At 45.3% G+C, this 25,026-nt stretch overlaps 1 protein-coding gene across 1 annotated transcript in view; it reads left to right on the top strand.

Annotated features, from left to right (window-relative positions):
- KSR1 (kinase suppressor of ras 1) overlaps positions 1 to 25,026 on the top strand; it is a 78,395-nt gene that overhangs the window by 30,444 nt on the left and 22,925 nt on the right. The window contains exons 2-5 of the mRNA XM_064523067.1: positions 8,199 to 8,339; positions 20,640 to 20,787; positions 23,005 to 23,476; positions 24,931 to 24,935. Coding sequence (XP_064379137.1) covers positions 8,199 to 8,339; positions 20,640 to 20,787; positions 23,005 to 23,476; positions 24,931 to 24,935 — 766 coding nt within the window. The remainder of the gene's footprint in view (positions 1 to 8,198; positions 8,340 to 20,639; positions 20,788 to 23,004; positions 23,477 to 24,930; positions 24,936 to 25,026) is intronic.

Below are 25,026 nucleotides of genomic sequence, written 5' to 3'. Positions count from 1 at the left end.
TTTAGGTCTGCCAGTACTGGAAAGAGAATAGTCCACATTGTTTTAAGGTATCCTTATACCTATATAATTCATTCACAGTATGGGACAGCTAGAGGCACACATCATCTCCTCAGGAACATTATTGCATTGTTATTGAAACTGATCTCAGGCCTCAAGGAGCATTAGGTGCTCGGAAGAAAATGGAGGCAGCCTCCTTTTAGAGGCTTTTGTGATGGCTGTGTACCAGTTCGGAGTGATGTAGGATCATCTGTGTCACAAACCTGCAGGTGTGCTTGGGTTTGCTGGTTTTTGGAAAGGACAGTTTAGTTAGACCCTCACAACAAGCTAGTCCTCTGAACACAGAGGGGAAATGAGAGTTTCTAAGACTTCGGTTGTTACTTGGTGTTGACAGTGATAACCATTTAGATAGCTGGGAGCTATTCAAATGAGTCAGCTGCTTACAACAAGTTCACAGGAGGAACAGTTCAGTTATGTGGAGTGCAAAAGTTGCAAGTATAGTTGATTTGTTGTCAGTTGAAGGGTATGGCAAAGCGTAACTTCTCCTTGAAGCAGAACTGTTTAGGATGGTTGACTCACAGGCCCCCATGAAGTGGTTTGCCTTGTGTCTGCAGATCCCTGGCAGAGCTGAAACTTGAACCTACGTTTTGTGATCCTCCGTGCCTCTGCCCCTTACCCCGTGCATGGTTCCCGGGGTGGACCAGGCAGATCACAGAGCTATTTCTGTATAGTGGTTCTTTGGCCTTACTCTTATCTCCTGTAGTTGGGCACTTTGTCCTTGTCTTTTTCTTTGGGTCTCTTCTGGCCTTAGATCAGCTTTTAGGCTCAACAGCACTCTGATCACAAACCGTACAGATCTGCCGTAATTAGATTCTGCTAATTAAGGAGGAACTGGAGAAACCAGCTGGCATTTCTACTACTTTGGTGTTTGCCACTTTGGTATTTTGTCCGTTACTCTGGTATCCAGGTGCCTTATCAGCTCTATTGTGATCATCTTTCCAAAACCCGGTGAAAGAAGGCCTGTTCTTACAGCTACTTCAAAGATGAGAACCTGGGGCAGAGCAGATGGTGACAACTGTGTCTCAGAAGTGCCAAATAATTACCCTCATAGCTGGGCTGCACTTACATAGTGAACCACTGTCAGTGCCTTGCACCAATTAAGTCACGGAGGTGTTAGTTCGTTAATTAGTTGTGCCAGCCATCTGCACAGGGGTGTCCTGAGCTCTTGTGCAAATCACAGGTTCTTCCCCAGCTCTCTGCTTTCATACTTCAAAGGAAGCAGCCTAGCGTAGAGCATAGCTTGCTCTATAAAAACGAAATACTAGCTCTTTCCTTTGCGTGGACCAACTCAGTTGCATCTTTTTTCTTTTTCAGTTCAGATGACTTTGAAAAATGTGTCCTGAAGTACACTCACATTGCTGCTGGTCTCTGAGTGGTTGTGGAGATCTTTATCAGTTTCTCACATGCTTTCTGAGCATGACTTCAGCTGACTGACTTCATGACTACTTAAACTTGGCAAGTCAGATTCTGAACTTTTTGTGTTTTCTTCATTGCTCAAGTTGCTCGAGATTTTTTTTGGTCTAACTTTGGGCTTGTCTATATAATGCCACTGGGGAAAATAGATACAAGTCAGCTAAAGGTGTGAAGTGCATCCACTTTCACTGAGTGCCTTCAGATGACTCATCTTACTTCCCCCAGTGTCCACGTGCATGAACCCTGCGATCAGGACTTTTGTCTTCTGTTTCAGAAGGCAGAAACGAAGAACCGCCTTTGCTGTACCAGGTACTGATCCAGCACGTCCAGTGTCCTGCTCCCAGCAGCAGCTATCGTCTGATGCTTCAAAGCGTGCACCCTTGCCCTCCGGGTCCTGTTCTTGGCAGGAGGTTAATAGAGCAGTTCCTTCCTGATTAATTCCTGTCTGAAGGAAGATAGATGATTTGCATTGCTCTTAGCCACATGTAAGAGCAGGGTCATACATTGATCTCGTCCTTTTAAAACTTCAGGGACCAGCTTGTTAAACTGCAAGGCATTAAGTGGTTGTAGGCTTGGAAGGAGTGGTGTAAGCTCATATTTATTATCTTCTCAAGTGTTGTCAGACTCGTCTCCAGGGACAGGGAAGCACATTCTGCTTTTGAACATGTGCTTCTCCAGGGACAGGGAAGCACATTCTGCTTTTGAACATGTGCTTGATTCATTGATTAAATAATAACAATTGTCTGTTTTGGATGTGGCAGAAAAACTCTTCTAAACCTGGCATCTGATAGCTTTCAAGTCATCAAGAAAAGTGCTAGGCATCAGTGAGCAGAACGTTATAGGTTTGAGGGAGAAAATGTGAAAACATGAGATCTGGTTGTCAAATCTGTGACTGAATAAAACTCATTCTCAAACTGTTGATATTCTCAAGGATATCGGGTAGTACTTTGGTACCGTGTCAGTGAACCAGTTTTAGAGATGCCATTGCTTTCTTGTGCCATATCTGCAGAAGTCCAGCTGAAAAACTAGTGTGTATGTGTGTGTACGTGTGTGTGTGTGTGTGTGTGTGCGTGTGTGAGAGAGAGAGAGATTTTTGTTTGTAGTCATCAAAACTCCCAGCTGTTAGTTAGAGGTCATGGGTACAGGCAAACGTGTATCTCAGGAGATCTCCATCTCAGGAGGCCTGGCTGGTTATTTCGTATAAAAAAAATAAAGAAGTGCAAGTTTGGCTGTTTTTTTCCTAAACCTTCTGGGTCCGTTTCTCACGTATGCTGTAAAGGGATATTAATGTAAAAGTGCTGTGAGAAGGAGGTGGATGTGCATCCAGGACCATACCTTGCAACATGTGTGATTCTTACAGTGAATGAGAACCGGGTCCTGGCCATCAGCTGCACCAGACAGAGAGAGGGAGGGCTCTAATGGAGCACCCGTGCGAGCAGTAATATGCTCCGGCTGCTCCATATCCTCTCCCTGCTTTTGTTCTTTCCCATTTCCGTGGATTTAAGGTAGTTGGAATACCACTGCCTCTGTTGCGGGGTTTGCTATTTGTGATGTGTGGGATGTGCTCTTTGGCAACCAGGCAGTGAAAAGGTTACTATTGGCTTTATCTCTCTGTCTAGTTTGTGGTTGGAGACCTGTATGTTGTTTGTGGGTTTTTTATGTGCGTCACTGAACGCAGAAGTTTTATTATATTCTCAGAAAAGGGTTTTGCAACAGCTCAGCTATTAAAGCCAAACCATGTAGTTTAGTTAAAAGTCTGGGCAGGAAATAACAAAATGAGATTCATCCTAGGGGAGAAGTGTGGTGTATCTAGGGTGGGAAGAGAATGCAGATATACTATTTATAGGAATAGAGGAAAACAACTTTGGACATGAAGAGTAAATGCAAAGGAGTTAGCATGGGAAAACCGGACTTGGTGATCTAAGATACTCAGATCTGTGCTGTCAGACTGCTTTTCCATTTTTAAGTATTATATCTTTGCTATATCCCAGTGAAGAAGAAAAGTTTGAAATTGAAATCCGTGTTGCACCGAGTGTCTTCTTGCAGCGTCCCTTTAGGAGTTTATGCTGTGAATGAGCCTCATTAAGTGCAAATATTTGAAGTCCTGTTATTTTAAGCAGTACAAAAATAGTTGAAACAGCGCCTACTCCAGGGAGTTTGTGCAATCCAAACTGGCCAAGACACATGCAGCCTGGGAGAGGAAATGGATTATTTAACTTGTTTGAGGTCATGCAGCAGGTCAGCGGCAGAGCTGGGAGTGGAGTCCAGCTCCATTGCCTCACCCATTAAACGGGATGCTGCTGGTGTTGCCCTGAAACTGGTGAGGAGACCTTTTGTGGGGAATTCAGCAGTAGTGGCTCTTAGTACCTCCAGAATATCCTGCCTCAAAGCAGAATGCAGTCCTCCTACTGACGCTGTAGGGATCGTAATAGGATTATGTGGGGCCATACATTTTTATGGATAGCTTCTTTTACTTACATTGTGATTTCTGTTTGTAAATAGATGTTAAGTCCATTCCACCTTCCACCATTGCACTGGAACAGAGATGCCCAAACCTTTTCTTGCCACTGTCAACATGTGCAGTTCCCGGCTTTGTACTGGGTCATGTGCTACTTTTAAGGGATTTGCATGTCATTAGTGCTACATATAACTAAGCTTGGAGCTCTGGCTTTAGAGAATATGCTGACATCTTGTCCTTCTTCCAGGAAAATAAAGCTTGCTTGATAGGAGGTCCTGCACTAAAATAGCAGATTACAATCAGATGGAGGAACCAAGCTGTTACTTTTACACATTGGCCTGTCACATCTGGCTGTACCAGTTTGAAAATTACTGTGCAAACAACCTTTCTTCCTTCCCCAGGTGCTCAGCAACCTTGAGGTATGCCCAGGAATGGGGAAGGGGTGAGGTGACCTGGGGGAAGAAGCAGTAACATGCCACAGCACTCTGGGAATTCAACATCCTGTGCCTTCCAAATGTGCAGCTGAGTTGTTTGTCCTTGGCTGGGTTTTGTAGTTGCAGTTTGTATATCAAAGCAAGGGGCATATAGCCATTGAGTGTTACTTGAAATGGCCTCCAGAAAAGGGAGAGTTTGGGTGATTTCTGTCTTCCCTCCCATCTCCATGACATATCTATTGCACAGCCAGGAGGCTGTATACTTTTAACTTTTATAGGCTGAGCTTTTGGCAAACTGGGGGCTATAGCTAGTCGTCAAACTTCCTGCAACCTCCTCTTTGTGTCCCTTATTAGGGGACCTTCCCTCTCTGTTCATACCAGTTCTTCTCTCTCTCTGTTGCCTCCTTTCTTGCTCTGTGCTCCTTGCTAACCTCACTTTTAGCCTATGATCCCCTCCTCTTTGAGAAGGAAAGATGTGCTCCCTTCATTTTTCCTGTTAGGACTTTGGCTGTCCTGTTTCTGTCTTTACCCATGCCACGGTCCCCCTTTCTCACTCAACTCTCTTCCTCCCTAATGTCTGTTGAAGGAGGAAGTCAGGATGCAAACATGATACGTTTGTACGCAGTGAGAACGGAACCAAGCACCTGGAGTGGAATGAATCTCTGAGGATGAGAATGTGGGTCTTGTTAAAAAGGGTTTTTATAGCAGATGGGCAAAATCACAGTTGAAATCCATGACAGTGTTCAGTCTAAACTGTTAACTGTGGGAGACGGTATTTCTGGCTCCTCTCCCTAATAAATGGGAGTTACCCCCAGGATGTGCACAGGCTTATTTTTAATTGCTGGAGAGATCTGTGTAGTTGCAGTGCATCTAGTGCCGTCCAGCTGGCTGCACAGCGTCAGACTGTATACAGTGCAAAGCCAAGGCATGAGCTGGGGGAAAGCACTCCAGTGAGCAGCAGAGGAAACTGAAACCAAGCAGTTAGTAGGGAGGTATTTTGAAAAGTATCTTCAAGCTCATTTCTGTCCTGACTGTGATTTTTGTGAGTGGGAGAGCTCCCTGGATAGGCTGTTGCGAGCAGATGGGTATGACAATGAGAAAGCAGAAGGTCAGGAGTTAACCACCCAACCACATCATGTTTGCCCCTTGTCCTCTCTGAGCTAACTCTGGAGGAACAGAGCGTGCCTAGACCAGAGACATCTCAATTTAGGGGTGTGTACAACTGAAGGTACAACTGTGCTAGAGTACAACTGAAATCAAGTTCAAGAGTACGGGTACAGGCAGAACAAGTTGCAGCATTGATCAAAAGTCATGTAGTCACACTAGCACGTGGTGCTACGATGAGGGAGTGAGATGACTTGTCTCTAATTGGCGTAGCGTGAAGGCAGAGGACGGTGGCTGCCCAGGCCCCTGCTGAGCTGGTCTCCAGCCTAGTTGGAACCCAGCTGGCTTCAGCGAAGCCCTGGCTGCCTGCAGGGACAGGGACCTGCCCCACACTCTTCTGGAGCATTGGTCTGACTAGAGAAAGCAGGCAAAGGGTGGAAAAAAGGAAGCACCACCATCCCTTTTTATAAAAAGAGGTACCGAGACTGAGAAAGATTGAGTGGGATTTCCAAGGTAATTTCTGTTAGGTCTTATGCTCCAAAGTCATGTTAGGAAGTTATGGTTAGAGGGTTCCTCTGGGTTCAGCTGGGTGGTCAGACTGTAAATGCAAAGCAGTGGCTGAGTCTTCTAGGATACAGCAGTCCTTTCAGTGCACAGTTGCCTCTCCTACGAGTGATATTGCTTTGCATTTCTCTATGCATTGCATGAAGTGTCTGAATTACTCTCTTTTGATTGCATCAATCCACTTTTTGATAAATCTCAAACTTCATAGCACTGCTTTCTGAATTCAGAAGTGTGTGGGCAGAGACAAACCTTGCTGTTGTACCGCTAGTTGCAAGTAGACAGATTGCTCATAAAACAAAACCCTCAGCTAACTTTACAGGAAAGCACTCTTGACTACCAGGCTGTGGCCGTGCAAAAGCTGAGGCCCGCAGCGGCTTGATTCCCAAGATGTTGTGACTGTAGCTGGAAACACTGTCTCATCAGCCATTTTTAAAGAATAGTATTAGCAGTGCAATAACTTAGAGGATGCATAGTTTCCTTGTGCAAGCCCAGGTCCTCCTGCTTAGTGCCTGTTTGTGGTAATGGTGTTTCTGCGTATGTTTTGTTCTTATCCTCTGCAGAGCCTTTCTATTTTAACAGGGCTGTGTGTGAGCGGACGCGGATCAACCCCATGGTTATACACTTGCGGGATTGGGTCACAATACACAAGTTGAGAAGGAGAAAGAATTCCCCCCCTTTCAGTAAAAGGTGGATAAAAGGAGAGGGTGAGTGGGGTTCGGTTCTTGCGTTTTTAAGTCCCTTCCAGAGGTAGTTAATCCCATTGCCTGGAATTTTGGCTTCAGAATTTCAGGGATGTGTATAGGTCTCCTACTTTATTGCTGATCAGTATTTGCACCATTTCTTACCTGACTGTCATCAGACTGTGCATCAAATAGCATCAACTACTGTGCTTCCAATACACTGTCAAGTTAGCATTTGCGGTTTTTCTAGGACGGTTATTAGGAGTTATTACGAGGTAGTAACTCTTCCAAACTGGTCTGCAGCTCAAAAGCATTGTGCTCCATATGGAGGTCATTCAGTTTAGATCAAATGCAATATCCATTTCCCTTCTAATATCTGACACATCCTTTATCTGGGGAAGGAGGAGATGATCTAATTTTCTTTCACACGTGTAACTTGGAGATTGTGTGTACAAGTCAGTATAACGTCATTCAGATGCATTGACCAAAAATATGTGAGTGGAAACTTGAGAGGAGAGATACTATCATGAACAAAGAATCCGTGTTTGTTTTTTCCTTTTTCATTCTGTAGTCTGATCTTGTCCCAAATGCTGAAATTCTTAGTTGACTAAGGACATGTTTTGGTTTATAAAACACGGATCAGCTAACTTGCTTTGAGGCATTGTTTTGTTAAGAAGTTTTTGAAGCTTAAGTTTGCCCAGTCTCCCCAGTGGGAATGTGTGACACAGTGAGAAATCTTTTTGAGGGTTTTTTCTTTTTTGATAAGCAAACATAAGGCACAAATAATATTCCTTTTGTGGTTTTGTTTTTCTGTGCCTGAAGTGACAATTTCAATGTAGTGATTTTGGCATGAGATGGTCAGGTGATAAAAGCTTTAGTTTTTGTTCTTTTAAGATCGTTGTTTTTATTGTTGGCTTTGTAACAGAAATGCCTGTCAGATAATGTGTCTCAGAGTCTGTGAGTACCGTTGGCTATTCCTGCCTTACTGAACTTCTAGTCTAAATGAAGACCAGATGTAAAAGGGTATAACAAACATATGGGAGAAGTGGATGCGAGGACAGAAAGTCCTGCAGGTTAGACTGGCAATACCACAGTATCCAGAATGAGGTTGCGTATACACGTGCATTGCTTTTAAACTAAATGTAATTGATTGTTTCAAATGGTTTGGTTGCCCTTTCATATTTTGGCATCAAACCCAACCACTGCAGAGAACTTTTGTTGATACGAGTTTAAGGAAGGGGCCTGCAGGGATAGACGCTGCAGGGTCCTGCCTTCTGTTGAAATGTTGCAGAATAAAGATGCTCGGTGTGAGAGAACTGCTTCACTGTATGAATTTCCCTGAGTGCTTGTAAGAGTATATCACTGTTATATCATAAAAGAGCCCCACTCAGCAACCAGCATCCCCTTTTGCTAGGTGTTATACAAACATTGCAGAGAAAGATGACCTATCCCAAAGAATTTAACTGTTTGCTTTCTGGATCCCAACAGGTGAAGCTGATCGACTACATCCACAGACAGCGGCAGTGTAAGCTGAGTGTGCCCCTGAATGACAGGACAGCAGAGCTCAACAGTTACCCAAGGTTCAATGACTGGTTAGACATTGTCAATGTGAGGAAAGAAGTTGTACAGGTAAGGGGAAGAGAGCCCTCGGCACAGAGCCTTCCTGCCTTGTCAGGTTTGACCTTCCCAGCTGCCTGCTGGGTGTAAGTTAGTTTCCTGAACTTACTTTCAGGCAGGGTAGGAGCGTGTGGGTATGAGTGTGGACCTTTGGTGGAAAGGGTGCTTCCTCTCTCCCAGAAGCAATGATCACACAAAGGGAGTGGTGAAATACTCCCTCCCCTTTGTTCTCCTCCCAGAGCCAGTAGAGATCATCTTATAATAGCATTTGAAGCAGCGCTTCACAGTTAATGCTCAGTATGAGAAAGAGATCCTGCATCACCAAGGCCTTCTCTCCTTCTGACTGCTAGGTCCAAGAATGCCACCATAACTCATTCACTTACTAGGTTTTAGGTAATAATAATACTGTACCATACTATCTTCTCTGTGCAGTACTAGCCGAAAAAGGGATCTGGAGTTAGAATTCTGTACGCTGACATACCCAACAAATGGACAAAAATGTTAAGAGTTGTTAAAGCTTAAGAGTTTTCTCATTTCTGAAAGGTGTATGTCATAATTATAAATCAGTGAAGATCCAAAGACAGCCAGTAGCGCTACCTCCGTCTAAACTTAAACCGACATAAGGGTGGTCACAGTTTACAAGTTTGGCCCAGAGTGATGGTTCAGAAACTCACACAGCTCACACAGCACTCAAACTACACAAACAAATACATAGTGCCCAGTATCCCCAGTAGTGCACAGGTGGGAAGCTGTGGTCTGAATTTGGAGTGGGTGGGAGTCTTTGCTCAGAAACAAATCTTTTTTTCATTACATCCCCCCTGCCCCGTGAGTAAAGTCTCTGGTTCAGACTGGTATCAAAGAGCATTGCATCAGTATGAAAGAATGGAATGAGTAACTCTCCCTTGGTGTTCTGTGTGGTGGCAGGCACCAGATATTCATGCTCACAGACCAGGGCTCCTTCTGATCTTTACAAATTCTTTATGGTTTAATTCTTAACATGCAAATCACTCCTGACCACTGCACAAATTAATCTGACACTTCTGCTGGAATCAGAAGTAACCAAGTAAACCAAGGCCTCCAGCTCCTCTCTCTGACACACTTTTAAAAGAAGAACCTGAAATCATGTTCATGCTTAGGTGATTACTAGAAATTCCAGGACTGCAGGGCACTGACATCAGATTGTTCCCTGGGGTCTGGACTGTGCATGACTTATCCATGCTGTTCTGTACTGGGGACTATTCAGTTCAGTGTAACGTTAATGGCAATGTAAGTACAGCTCGGTCCACTGGTGGCTAAACAAAGCAGAAAGGGCTTTTTGCATTCTTTTTCCCATTTTTGGCTCTGCAGACCAGGTCCCGATGTTCTCTTTGAATTTCCTTTGATCTTTACACAAGCAAATATTTTCCTGGACTTCAGCAGGAATCTGCATGTTTCCATGGAAGTTATTCCAGATTGATGCTGATGTTAACTAAGCAGATTCTGGTGAAATAGGATGAGTTCAAGACTGAGTTTTTCCTTTTATTTACTAATATTTATATTGAATGTGATGCCTTTAAATGGAGACTGCCTTGCAGCCTAGCTAGGGTTTGGGTAGTACAGCTAGAGGTGCAGGGATGACAAGGAGAGAACAGAATAGCAGCCTGTTGCTGTGGCCAAACTGCCAGGCTCCCAGCTATTGTTGGTTTCTAGGGTTACTGGAATTGCCTGAGCCTAAAAGAATGTCTTTGTAGCTCTTTTTGAAATCCTTTATGATGCCTGCAGAACTGGGGGAAGGGCAGAGGTGGAGAGGAGTGGAGGAGGGGGAAGGACAAGTCAAACCACATCCTGCTAATTCAGGGAGCAGACACTGTCCGGTCCATCCTTCCATTTGTGTGGTCGCTAAAAAGGGTGAACAAATTCGTATTTGGTCTAAGTCAGGAAGAGAATGTTTTCCAACTGTTTATTACTTTATTCATGCACTCTTATGATCCTTTCCTAAGCAATCGCCAGTGTAATAAACTATGTTCCTTCTGTTCCCAGGGTCAGAAGTATTAGAGGTGTAAATGGCATCTATTTAAATTTCTCTGTGATCCGAAATATATGGTTATGTTTTTAAGTTCTGCATCCATTTCATGCAGCTGCAGACAGCTTCTGTAGCATTCAGATTAGCTGTACAGAAGAACTGCAACACACACTGGATCTTCAAAGTGATTCTTGAGTAGGCATGCCGGAATAGGCTCTAATTAGTGAGAAATGGAAATAGCTGGACTAATAAAACAACTGCTGTGAAGAGCAATTGAATTTGTACTTCTTGCATTGATTCTTTGGTTGTTTCTCTACTTAGAAAACAGCAATGCAGCCACTGTTGGTTTTTTGTGGCACGGATGACAGCAGGTATCTGAGCTGCAGACAGTGCACAGGAGATGTTTGTCTGTGATGAGTTGTGTGCCAGAAATGTTACACGTATCGTGGAGTCATTCCTGCTGTAGCTCGGATTTCATACAGCATGTGAGCTGCATTTCAGCTGAATGCTTTGAGAATGGAAATCACTGACAGAAGGAGCTTTAATAGGTTAACTATTACGAAATATATATTGGTTGCTCTTAGCTTTATGAACACTGCCTGTGACATGACCGGGGAGAGAGGTGATTAGTGAGCTTTTAAAGAGATGGCTCAGTAGGTGGACAACGAAAATTGTGACACTTGGGTCCCATACCTGGTTCTGCTGCTGGCAGACAAGGTAACCTTGGGGAATGATGTCATCTCTCTAAGGTTCATCTATAAAACTGAAATAATCACGCTGGGTTTCCTTCTCACACTTCCAAAGAGTGCTCCAGGGACAGGGAAAACCCCACAAATGTTGTAATAACATTTTGATGTTAGGTACCTACCCCTCTTGTCTGTGAGACTTTTAGGCTCTGAAACTGATCGGAGAAGTCGTCAAATACTTGTAGAGTCTTTGAGAACTTTCCCCCTACCTGATCCTCGAAGGTGTCCAACTGCAGCAGAGTCCTGCCCTGGCCAGCTCTGGGGGCTAGATGGAAATAGCAGGTACAAAACAGGAGGCGAGCCTGAGTTCATGTTTTGTTCCTTTTTTAAAAGATTCTGATCCCCTTTGCATTTCTAGAGTTGCTGGAAGGAGCATTACAAGATTGTGCTAATCTGTGACATAACACCTTTGAAAAACAGCCTCATTGCTTTAGTTCAACAACTAGAGAAACAATGCCCTCTTTCTCTCGCGCTCTCTCTCTTTCTCTCGCTCTCCCTCCTCCTCCTCCCTCCCCTTTCCCCCAGCCCCCTCCCAAATAAAGCTGCCGTGCAGGGAAGCACAGAAGCTCCCAGGCTCTCCTGTCAGAAGTAGAGCACCGGCTCTAATTTAGAGTATCTGCTGACTCCTCGAGTCCAGAGTGAAGCCTATTTCTTACTCAGTGACTTGCTGCAGACATTGTGAAGCTTGAAAGCTCTCGCTGTTATAATTGCTGTCTTGTTGTTGGGCTCCTTTCTTTCCGTGAAAAATCTATATATTAAACAAGAATAATGACTGCTTGTAAAATCCTTTAGTTCTGGAAGAGATTACAGTAATAACAATGCACTGTTTATGGCGCTGGGCAACGGCTAAAACTCCTGCGAACGTGGATAACAGTCAGGCAGTCACGCTGCGCGGAGCGAAAGGGCTGGTCTGCGTGGACCTGGCAGACCTGGAGGTAGGTGGTGACTACGAGCTTCTGGTTTGCGATCCTGTTTGCTCTCTGTGCACACACGTTCTGAGGGGTAAGGAAACTCTGAATCCCCCCACCCTTTGCTATTTCTTTTTCTTTGTTGTTATGCCTCTAATCAGCTACCACACAGATTTCTATCATAGTAAACACGGGCTAACATGGAGCAGGTTCTGCTTTGGAGGGAGACTAATATTGTTCGGTAACTTTCTTTTTAAGTATTTTCTAGGAAATGATGGAGTCCTTGTTTTTGACTAGGAGTTTGGGAGATGAATTAGTGCTGTGTATGTGTAGCTCATTACAGAAAATGATGCATAAATACTTAAATATGGTGGCTGAAACTGGGAAAGGACTGAGAACTATAAAAAGTGGGACAAGGAACCATGCAGACAGGGAGATGCATTTAAGCTCTGTAGTGGTCTCCAAAGGATGAAGGTTGCTCTGAAAACGTACCTAGGAAAATATACTGCTCTGGATTGCTATTCTCCCCCCGACAACTGGGGTCAAGACTTGAGGGGGGAGTGGGAGGGAAAGAGGATGTGAACAGAGCATTATCCCCATGCTGAGGCTGACTGAAGGGGTCTCTTGCACACCTAGGTTACTTGGTTTCGGTCTTGGGACTTGTCTACCGAAAAGAAGAGAGGAGTAAAAAAAATCCATTGGTTTATTTTCTCTGTTGCAGAAAAAAAAATCCTCTCTGTCTTTACCCTTTTTCTTTCCAGAAACTTCACTATTCTGTTTGTTCTCACATAGAATTTGTCACCATCTTAAAAAGTAATTTAAGAACATAGTCATCTCCTTATCGTCTTCTGAAACATGCCTGAACTAGCCTTGCTCTTCGCAAAGCAGGGGTTCCAGTCAATCAAGTTTGGAAAGCTGTTTTTAGGGTAGTTAACTGTCGTGCACAGGGAGGGGCAAATCCTGTCCTAGCGACTCTTGGCTGCCAGCAGAACTTTGCCACCACCAGGCCCGTTTGGGAGCAGATGAAACGATGCACTGGTGTCAGGTCTGGCTTATGGCAGTTCCAGGGTATAGATTTTTTCTTAATAACTCCTGTTTGCTTGTGATCTTGTTCCCCATTTAGCATTTATGCCAAGGGTGGAGAGTGTGAGGCCGGGTGCTTCTGTGCCTTGTCAGGAGTGCATGGACAAGCGGGGGCAGCGCTTGGCGCCCCGGGGAGCAGAGCGGTAAGGGGGGTGCCTGAGTGGGATGCTCTGTTAAGAGTCTCCCGCGGCTCCTATGGAAGTCTGGAGGACAGGGCATCGGCATAGTGGCAGCATTAGACCGTGCCACGTGGTTTGACTTGCCCGGGCTGTGATCTAGCTGGTAGCAGATCATGCTGATCGGTTCTCGGAGGCACAGTGTAGCATTTATGTGCGTGCATCCTTACTTTGGTTGGGGGAATGGAAGGGACAGATCTGCCTAAGCCTATCATGTTTCCACAGATGCATCCTCTCATCTTCTGTCAGGATATCTGCATGAACAGGCTGTGAGGACTTTGGCCATTTGCGGGGATTTCCGTGGGTCTGGCAGCAGAAGCTCTGACTGGACTGCTAGATAGCAGAAATCCTGAATGTGCTAATTGTGTGTATGCAAATTAACTCTGTCCCGCAGGCTTCCTGCGCCTGAAACTGTCTCACCATGGTGCAGGTGAGGGCCCTTCCCAAGGGCAAACAGCTCTTGGAAAATATTAATGTCTCTCTCCTACTGCCAGGCTCCTGGGTTCACTCCCCCTGCCATAGGGGCCAGCTGCCCCTTGCCACCCTGTTCGCTGTGAGTTGCTTGTGCCATGGGTTCGGCACGAGGCTCGTGCCACCCCTCAGGATCTGCAGTGAAACACTTCAAATGCGGCTTCTGCCTCCCCCAAAAAAGGTGACGGCAGCTCTCCTGCCCACCCAGAGCAGCCTGAACGGGAATGGGACTGCCCTGAAGATGTCAGCTCCTCTCGAGCCCACCTGTTGTGTGGGGCTGCGGTTAAGAGCGGGAGGGAACATCCCTGCTCTCCCACAGTGCACAGCACACTGCTTCCTTGCAAGCCAGGCTGGGAGATAAGACACAACCTTTTGAGCTACAGATTTCCCCTAGGAAGGACTGCCTGCAGTATCCGTCCAGCAATACAGACCTAAGAAGAATGGCCAGGCTCTAGCAGTTAGTTCCTTTTTTCCCCTCTCACAGCATGGCTTATTTAGGTGTGAGTATGGACAAATTGAACTGATCCCTCGGAGAACTCAGAACTCATTCCAGGCAGGGATTCAGTTTGCTTCCACCTGTTGCCACCATCTTGGAAAGGATATGCCATTATTGAAAAGATGTCTGCTGTGTTTCAGTATTTATTAGGATACTGTGACACTAAAATGTATGGATATGAAACTGCCTGGAACCCTTCTTCTACGTACAATAAGCTACTTCCCTATGCAGGATTTCTCACACTATTAAAAAAAAAAGCATAATTTCATGATCTAAGAGTCACCATTATGCTGTTTTGTGAGTACCTTAGTCCTGAAAAATACAGACCACAATCCATCAGGTCATTTCTTATTGCACTGTCATTTGCAACTCAGACAAGGGATTTTTAGCTCCATACGTGAGGAATATCGGCATGTGTGCTGAAAGGTAAAGCAGTGAAGAGGGAGATGCTGTGCAAAACCATACTCTGTGTACACTCAGGGCTTAATGCAAGCTATAAATTTCATGTGAGAGGCCTTCCATGATGCTCGTAAACTCTCCAGAAATCTAATAATGCAAGGAATTTTCAGTACCTTCTTCACTAGGCTCTAGAAAGCCAGAGCAGAATAAAAACTATCAGGCACAAGATGTTCTTAAACACATCCTTACATGCTTTGCTTAGAGCTATCAGCAGGAAATTAAGCACCTTATGTAATGGGCTTTCTCTTCCAGCATCTGCTTCTTTATGGGAGGATGACTGGTGAGGGTGTTGATTTAAGGGGAGGCATGTGGGGCCCTGGCAACTGTCTGGCTTTATAGGAACAGCCGTGCCTACTAAGATGAGGGACAGGTCAGACTGATTTTACTGAGTGCTAGCAGTAGCATTAGCTCTGTAGGCTTATCTGCAGGAGGGAATCTTTACCAAAAATATCCCATCCAGTGTGCTAGATAGCAGCATTTTTGCCTTGTTTCAAGGTTTTAAATTGGACACTAGACAAGATTAAAGCCCTTCTTATACTACCATGAACTCTTCTTCACAGCTAATTCAGAATAACCTTTGGATGGCTTCTTGGATAGTCTGTGGTTTGCTTTTCTCACTTCTGAACATGTATGCTGTGAAGTGCACAGTCTCTATGTCTGATAAGCAGGTGCAGGTGGGTTTTGTAGAAAAGTCCTTTCACCTGTTCTAAGAAGGAATGATTTCCTGGTTTGGGCTTTTTTAGCATCATTTCTGCTGAGCAACATGTGGTGAGTAAGGCTTTAGGTTTTTTTGGCAGCTGCTAAAATACTGAAAGGTTCTGTCTCCCTTTTTTTTTTTTTTAATCTGACTTTATTGTTGCTGTGGTATCTGAATATCTTACTGCCTGCTACATCCTTCTGTAGTCAAGGCAAGGTGTACCCAGGGAGATGGTATGTAGCTTGGCTGTAATGCAGGTCTTCAAGCTGCATTTTTTTAAAGCCACAGCACTCAAGGAGAAGCAGGTACAGAGAAGTCTGTTGGACCCATGTTTCTCACCATCAGTGCTGAAGATTTGGAGTAACTGCCTTGCAGGTGCCCAGAATTGCACCACACTGAGCAGGTTGGAGCCCTCGACATGGTCCTCTGAGATGGACACGAGCAGGGAGGTTTGCAGGGGACATTCTTCTGCTCAATGCAGCAGCTGAGTGAGAGCACCAGCCACAGCTGAGCCAGGTTTAAGAGCTGTCTTGAACTAGTGACCCTCATCATTATCACGTTGGCCGGGGGCTAGCACAGAGATAAATTATATCAAGCCAATCTTGCAGGGATCAGGTTGACCAGTTTCATATTAAGCCACCACATATGTGCAGCACATGAGTGGCTGTTTAAAGAAAGCCTCTTACTTCCCCTCCCTCCCCCTCTGCGGAGGCTTATTTCTTTTGTCGTGTGTCATGGGGGCTGGCAGCAGGTTCAGAAAGTCTGAGCTCCTCCAGCTCAAGGTCACTGGGATTGTTTAAATATAATCTCCTTTTCTGTGCTTATACTTTCCTACAACTTGCTATTCTGTCTTTCTAAAATTAAACTATTGCATGGAAGAGTAGATCGGGACCGGTGCTATGCGCAGCCCCAGGAAGGAGGCAGGCCGGCAGCAGGCTGGCCCCCTTGTCTGGGTGCGTGTCTGCGTGAGATCGTGCGAGCGATGCACAGCGAAGTCAGCACTGGAGAGCTGGGGCTGCCCTTCGCTATTCCGCTATGCCTGCTGTGAGCCGTTAAAGCTTTTCGTAGCAGGCCGCACGTTGGGCTGGATAAAACACAGACCGCTTAAGGAAGTGAAACCCATCTGCTTAGCGACGACCAAGCCCAAGCCCTCCAAAAGGGCAGAGTTGTGTCCTGCAATGAATGAGACTTAAGGAAAAAAATGTCCTGACACTTCTAAAAAGCTCAGCAGTTTGGAATGTTTCATAATTTATTTTTTATTAAACTGTTTTAAAGGTTTTTCTCTGCAATCAGGAAGGCTTGAATTAAAATGAAAGCCAGGGATTCCTGGTTACATGAGTTTGAACTTAAAAACAGAAAAGCACTTAATACTTTCAGACTTGCAAGAGCAGGTAATCCTGGGGTTTAACCATCGGGCTGCCATGGGACAAAGATGAGAGCTAAATTCTCTCAGGTACACGTGAGCCTGTGCTCACCTCTGGGCATGCAAGGAAGGCCCACGGAGCTCCGAGTGCTCCTGCGCCGGCCCCAGGCCCGCTCCGTGAATGCTGCCCCCTCGGCTGTGAGCGCAAGAATTTTGTGCCTGTGAGTTGTCCCTTGGGCGTGCTGACTCTGTGCTGTTACGAGGCAGGAGCTAAGCCTGGATGCCATTCCTCATAGCCCTTACAGCAGGGAGCGGGAATTCCCTGGTTAAGCCTCGTCTATACTAGCCCAACCAGGAGCGCCGACTTAGGGTAAGTTAAAACAGTCCATACCACCTCACTGATACAGCTCGAAGCACACACTCAGTATATAGGCTTTTTTTTTTAGTATAAAGGCCTCACAGTTCATTCTTTACTCCGCTGACGACTGACTGCACAGGTAGAGTGGCATCTGCCCTAGGTAAGCGCTGTACTTTGCCCTTCTTCACGTAAAAAGGGGAGCAGCTAGAGCCTAACCGTATCTTAGCTACCTCAGTGGACACGCTTGCAGAACAAACTAATTTCCTCCTTTTTTCTGGTCTCTCTGCATTTTGAAACAGAAATTATTTTATTAGGATTTGGTTTACTGACTCTGCTGTGATTTGCAAGCTGGACCGACAGAACCGTTTTCGGCATCTGATACCACGCCTGCTTTTACACAGCGTTGTGGCTCGCTGACTTTTTGCCAGCCCAAATACTGGTTGGTGCCAAGTCGTGATACCCCCTGTGCCAATCTTTACATGAAACATTAACGCTGTAGATCGGTGGTGCCTGTCCTGGACCCTGGCACTGGAGAAACCAGCTCCCCATGTGCCGCAGCAGCCCGCGCCAGCCGCCCCTGCGTCCAGCTGCTGCGCGGCATCGAAGCCCGGGTGCACGGCGCGGGCGGGCGCTGAGCTGCGTTGCTTGCCAAGGAAACCGCGGCCTCTTTCACTTTACTGACTCACTTTCTAATAGCTCTAATAAGTTACTAGTTACACTTGTGCTGTGCAAAGGACAGGGCAGTTGTGGCGATACTGGGTAACGTGACCAGACGGCTCCCGCCGGGATCTGGGATGACGGCGTCAGCGCAGCGGCTCAGCAGCGCAGGGTGTTTCCTCAGAGGGGAGCGGCAGCGGGGAAACGTTTCTGGGTAGTTCACCGATGACATAGCTGCGGTCCGGGTTGTTGTAAAACTATGTAAAAGCAACACCTACACGAAATGGGATAAATATTTCTGTAAGGGACACTGGCTTTCCCATATGCTTAAGGGAAGCGTAAACGTGCACGCTTCAGAGCGCAGGGGCACCAGTGGTGGTTAGCAGGCACTTTTCTGTGTTACGCTATAACGTGTTTTGGGGGACGGGTAGGAGAAGGCACTGGAAGGGTGTCAGTGGCCGACTCCCTACCCCGGTGGACACCGGCTAACCCAACACACACTCCTGCACTGCGGAGTCGCGTCACGCTGGCCCCACGGCTGTTTGCCCCCGGTGACTGTCCCTGGTGGAGCTTCTCGCGCCGACTCCCGAAGTGACCACTTGCCTCTTCGCGCTGCCCCTGTGACGCTGCTCAGCAAAGACGCCTCGGAGCTGCTACCCAGGTGCGCTGGGGAGGAACGCAGCGTGCGGTGGGGAAAGAGCTACCTCTAAGGTCGATTTGGGTTAATTTGATTGTTATCGGCCCAGTTCTGGCTGGGGCTTTTTGCGAGCAAACCTGCACTGCTTCACGCTGGAAAATTTCAGCTGGGGATTTTAGGATGATTAGGTCAAACTTAAAGTTTTTAACACTGAGATGCCTAAAATTAGGGCAGGTTCTTTCTATCCCTCAGTCACTTTGGTAGTATGATGTAATTTAGCTGTGTGTACTCAATATGACTATTTGAGCATTTCAGAATGCTTGAGATCAAGTCACCCGTGTGAAAGCAACCAAATCCGTTTTGATTCATCTCTTCATTTTAGGAACCAGACTTGCTTCTATCCCCTGAGAATATTTCCATTTGAATAAAATTATTCCAGATTAACTGGGTTGAAAATGAATTCCTGGACTTCTCTTTGGCCTTTTGGCATATGTAATATCAGGTTAGCAATCCCAGGAGAGCAGAATTCACAGTGTATTTTCACTGGACTCATAGGATTTCCTGCTTGTTATCCACGTGGAAGTCATTCAAGAACAAGCTTTCTTGGGGGGATTCGGTTATTCTTGCATTTTGGAGGTGCCAATGTGCAGGAAAATGGACAATAACAGCCAGTAATCCCAACCTCAGGCAGGGTATCTGTACCATTATTATTCCACTAATATCAATTATAAAAGAAAAAGAAAATTTATGACAACTTCTCTGAACTCTGGCTCTACAGAACTACTTTGTGTTTACTGAGCCTTTAAATTCTTGCTCTCCCCAGTCAGCCGCGTTTTGTGTTTCATCCTGACAAGGCATGTCACCAAAGATACAGGATGCATTTCCTAGACTTTACTCCTGGCCTTTCTTGCTTTATTATTTTTCTTTGCTCTATGATAACAGTCACTGAAAATGGAAACTATGTGATTACTCGTTGTGTTACCTCATGCAAAGCTCCAAAGGTTGGGTCTCTGTTTGTAGCACTGTCACAGCTGAAATTAAAAGCCGTGAGTCAGGTCTCAGGGCATGAGTTTGTACTAAGAAAGATGTGCTCTTTAGAGGACATCCAGCAGCACTCATCCACATCTGATTTACAGCCTTTCAGGGCTTGAAGGGTGTTCTACGTATCTGTAGGGTTTCAAGCTTTTTATTGTCAGTGAGGAACAATTCTGAATTTCCCCTTTAAATAAAAGCCTAAAAACCTCTATCACATAGCACAATTCCGGGAGTTGGAACTTTAGGAAAGAGGCCAAATATTGTGAAATTTGTGATCTCATTGTAAGAGTAGGCAGCAGTGAGGTTTGTTTAGGCAAAACTTTCAGGGAAATTCCTGGGTATCTGGGCTAAGTATCCTGGTTTTGTTTATCAGCCACAGTTGCTGCAGACTTGCACTGGAAACATTTGAACGGGGGAGGAGGGAGGCAACGCAGCTCAACTTTGTATCTGGAAATACCGGATCATTTCATGCTTTTTAGTGCCCTGTTTCCTTTGTGTCTGCCTGATTTAAACCTTATCATTTGGGGGACTTCGGCATATGAAGTAGTACATGGAGTTCTGCACAAATATCTTTTCAAGCAAGATATGGGTAAGGCTGGTTCTCTAGTGGAGAAAAAATTGCTTGAGGAGGAAAGTTTCTGTCAAACCATTTAATTTTTTTTTAATGAAAGAAGCCGTTTTCCTCACTGTTTTCACTTTTCATTTCTCTACTCAAAAGCTAAGTCTTTATCTGACTTTTTTCCATTTTCTTATTGATTTTGTTTTGCAATTGTTATTTTTAATGAAAAAGTTAAACTTGCATTAGTAACTTTTCAAAAAATACTATGGGTGAAGCTTTCCACTTCAATCACCTCTAATCCTGACCTAGTACCGCAGAGCGACCATAACGTGCTCGTGGCACGAAGCACGCTTCGGCGTGCGCCTGCTCCGTCACGGTGCAGGGAGCGAGAGCAGCTGTCAGGCCCTGCTGTCACCTGCTGCGCGGTCACTACTGACCCAGTGACCCTTAAGAGAGAGGCACTACCAAAATGAGTAAATCATGAGTCAGACTAGGCAGCGAGACAGTGGCACTACTTAAAATACATCAGAACAATGAATGGCAGTCTTTTATATATACATATGTATGTGTGCATGTGTGTGTGTGCATATATATATTTATACATACATGCGTGCGCGCGTGTGTATATATATATATAAGTATGTATCATCTTTTTTTTCCTGCAGAGAATACCAGAGGAGCTAACCTTAGATGCCTTACTAGAAATGAATGAGTCAAAGGTGAAGGAAACCATGAAGAGATGTGGTGCCAGAGATGAGGAGTGCTCCAGACTCAATGGGGCACTGAGCTGCTTAAGGAAGGTGGCTGAATCAGGTACCAACCGCCTTGTTGTTTTATGGGATTCATTTCTCAGTAACTCAGCCCCCATCCTGTTTCCTTTCATATGAGACAATCTCAAAAGCCTCTGAAAAGTGTCGTTAGATACATTCTGTAACCCGTATTAGGTTATGACTCTTGGATATACATGAAGTTGCAGTGATCAAACACATCTAGAGCTGAGGATGGGGATCCGATTTTGACAGCATGTTTACCTCTGGAAATAACTGTATAGAAATATCCCCTCCAGCTCAAAAGAGTTATTCCATGTTCAGAATTGGGTCTGATGCTCCCATTACTCTGTCATTCAGTACACGTATCCTTGCCCTACTGAATGCAACCTGATTTCTCATAATCTCCTCCCCAGATGTTGCCAGCTCAGAGAGAAGGTGTAATTCTGTTTTCCCTGGCTTTGCTCAGAAGACCGAGTATTGTTCATCTTAATGCCCTGGAAGGACAAAACATTCCACTAACGACCCTTTAGCACTGCATAGCTTGTAGCATGCCAACTGATTCACTCCTGTTTAAAACCACTTGCCACCTGCTATTTTTCCTACCAGCTGCTAGAATCAATAGACTCGTTAGCCAAATGACAATAGCAGATATAAGAGCTAAAAAGAACTGCAATTTACCTTGAAATTGTAGAAAGAAGGGGATTGTATAATTAGAAATGTGCATGTTCAGCATGCACGTGGATCTGGACAAGTTATTTTAGGAGATAAACTCTAGACTCCCAGAATGCTGTTTCACCATCATCCTCCATCCTCCTCCCCAGGCTGTTTTTAAATGCATTGTAAATCCTGCTTGTATGAGAGTGTTTCTCACAGCATACTGGCACTAACGTGCGTCGGATCTTTCTTTGCAGAAGTTATCAATCTGTCACCGAAAGGTGATGTTTCCTGTTGGTATTATAACAGTCCATACCACCCGCAAATCATAAAGACTAGTTAATGGAAAAGCCAGCAAAACAGCTCAATTTCATATTTCCTTTTTGTAATCTTTCTGTTTTGGGCTGTCAAATATTTTCCAGGTGTACTGTGGCAAAACCAGCCATTGTTCAGGAGGCATAGCATGCACTTATTACAAAGAAACGGCATCTGACTCAAATTTAAGTAAATATATTATTGTTTGTCTCCCTTCCTTTAAAAAAATGTTTTGTGTTTTGAGAGGTATAATTACTATTTAAAAAACTAGGTATATGTTCAACCACTGACCGTCAGTATGACTTCAGGGCCTGAAGTCTTGACTTTTCACCTTGATTTTTTTAAGTCACTAAGGACATACTTAAAATTAAGCCAAACAGTTATCCTGCTGAGTTATGCCTCAGATTATCCCAATAATCTATGCATTCCTGCTCTACTGCCTGCAGGCATCTGTACTTGTTTTTCCATTTTATACCCAGAACTGGTGTGCCAGCTGCACTGGACCATTCTGAACTACAGTGATAAGCATTGTAGAGGGTAATGCTGGGCTCCGCCAGGGACCCAGCGTGATGTTTTGGTTCCTTTTTGTCCTGCTCTCTGTCCCTGGTAAAGCTCCAGTTAAAACAGTCTGAACAAACACAGCGCTTCTGCGCTGAGCGCTGCTGCTGTCGCTAATTGAACAGCGGTGCCCCAGTACCAGCATCGGGTGAGCTCCAGGCAACGGCTGCGTGTCGGAGAGAGAAGCGCTCGACGCAGCGCCTGGGAACTCCTAGGCACCCATCGCCCCCAGCCCTGTCCAGTGGCCTTTCTCAGTTCCATGAGGTGGTATTTAGGAGTTCGGTTGGCTAGTAAGATAAAGTTTCCCCTCCTGACCAAGGTCCAATCTAAAAATAGACAGAGTAACAGGTTGGATGCACAGATTTGTCTAAAGGAGTTGGCAGCAAAACCACGCAGGCTTGCAGTGGGATGTAGCTGCCTGCTTCGTGCACTTAAGTATATTCCACATTCATCAGTAGGGCCCCAGTCTGGTAAAACGCACACCATCACAGAATGTAAGACCTGATTTTAGCTTTTGAAATACATGGCTACAGATAGGAAAGAAGGGTAGTTACTCGCCTTATTTTAAAGGTAACTTTAGCTAATGGCTTTGAAGGGTCCTAGGGGAGGAGGAACAATTGCCTGGCTAGGCACAAAGGTGAGAAAAAACCCACCTCACAGCCTAGAACTGCACCATGGGATGTGCCTATATACGATGACCTTTTTCCCTAACACTGCTATGGCTGGTGAACAGGTGGGGAGTTAAAAGACGACGTGCTGATGAATCTTCCTGAGGCACGCCGAGAGAGCGGCTCTACGCACCCGACAGACCCCCCCTGCTCCGCTGCGCCCACGTGGACTCCCACTGCGTCGCACCTTCCCAAGGGCAGCGGCCAGCAGGCACGTTCTGCATCGGTATCCACAATCCCATCTTCGGAGTCTCTCGCTTCGAGTCACGGACCCTCTATCTATGCAGATAACCTCCTGGACCCCTTTGCCTTCCCTGCACACAGCGGGAGGTTAACACCAAGGACTCCTCATAGCATCACTATCACTCCACCAACCACTCCTCAAGCCAAGAGACGACATAAGTTGAAGCCGCCACGGACTCCTCCCCCCCCTTGCCGGAAGGTTTTTCAGCTGCTACCTAATTTTCCAACCCTCACGAGGAGCAAGTCCCATGAATCACAGTTGGGAAACAGGATAGATGAAATTCCTCCAATAAAGTAAGCAGGACACTTCCTCCTTCCCCATGGGCACTGGAGGGCTGTGTTCACATCAAAGGGTATTCAGCGCTCCAGTTCTGATGCCCTGTAAAAGAGCTGGTGCCTAGTTGCCTGGTCATGGTTTCACAGTAGGCTAAGACCCTATCTCAGCACGATGTTGTAGGATAGCCACAAAGCCTGCTTATTAATAGTGTGTACTGTATCAAAAATTGCACCTGCTGGGGAGGCTGGGATGGCTGCTGTTATTAAAGGGCTCTGACCAACTTTTCCTTGAGTATCTAATAATCTGTTCCGCCTACAATAGTTCTCTTCTATCCTTTCATGTTTGTCACAGTTCAGGTGGCTGTTATCTTTTTTTCTTTTTATCTAAAGATGTATTTTAGCTGCTAGGATAAGCTTTAAAACAGCCATGATTTATTATAGTATAGACAACTGCACCTTCCTAAGAAGACAAATGGTCTCAGGCTATATCTTTCTTTGGACTGATGCAAGCTTTGAGATATGCTTTCTTGGGGTAGATGGGCTGAAAGGTATTAATCTAACGTTTAACTAACAGGTGGAACCGGGAGAGAAATGTGCCTTCTGCAGATCCTGGCTATCCCTAAACAATGCAGAAACTTAGATCAGGATCCAAATTCTGTAGCTGGCACCAGACCATTGTATCTTAACTAACTCTGACCTCCTGGAAGTGTTTAAAGAGCCTGTTGATTAGGAGCTCTTTGCAAAAATTACATTGTTACACAAAGGAAACTAGCCCAGCTCAGAATGGCGTTGAGATTTTGGGTGTGAGCATTAACAAGGGAGGGCTGTGTTTCTGATGCTGCAGTACTGTACTGCTTGCTGATGAACATGAAGGAGGTCATTATAAATGTGTCATCCTGTGAGCAGTACGTTATTGTTATACACTGTGAACGCATATGAAGTACGTACTAAACCCTGCAAATTGCTAGACCTCTAAATGCAGCAAGTAAGCAGTTTCCACTTGGGAATGGGTAAAAAGGGTGACCTTGAACTGAAAAGACCTGTGGCCAACACACAGCTTTGTTTTGAAATTCAGTGGTAAAGACCTGGCCCTGCTGTGATCCAGCTTCTACTGAATGAGTCCGATAGGAAGGGCAAAATATAGCACTTCCTTGATCCAGACACTTCCCTGGAGCCTTCCAGTGGCCTGGGGTTCCCGGCTCCGTTAACAGTTCTGGTCTGCAAGCCAAAATTCTTGTGCGCTCCTGCACACTCCACTGACAGGCTGGAGCTGGAGCGCTACCCAGCAAAGTCTAGTCTTTGTAGGCAGGGAAATACTAGCTATGCAGTGACTTCAGGAGCCTGTGCAAAAACAGAGATGTTTGTAAATCTGACATCAAAGGCTGCAGGAAAGTGTCTGCTCTAACAAAGTCTGTATCCTGTCACATGAATACGAATGTCTAAAAAAAATTTTTTTTTTTTCTGTCCTCTAGGTTCGGTAAGAGATTTTTACAGGGCTCTCTTCATTTCATTGCCTGAGAGGGAGAAACCCGTCAATTATCTGCAGTATGATCATCATCTCTGCAACT

This window comes from Dromaius novaehollandiae, chromosome 19 (assembly GCF_036370855.1).
Source record: "Dromaius novaehollandiae isolate bDroNov1 chromosome 19, bDroNov1.hap1, whole genome shotgun sequence".
NCBI classification, from domain to species: domain Eukaryota; kingdom Metazoa; phylum Chordata; class Aves; order Casuariiformes; family Dromaiidae; genus Dromaius; species Dromaius novaehollandiae.
The sequence above is the reverse complement of the archived record's forward strand: the minus strand, read 5'-3'. Positions and strand labels throughout refer to the sequence as shown.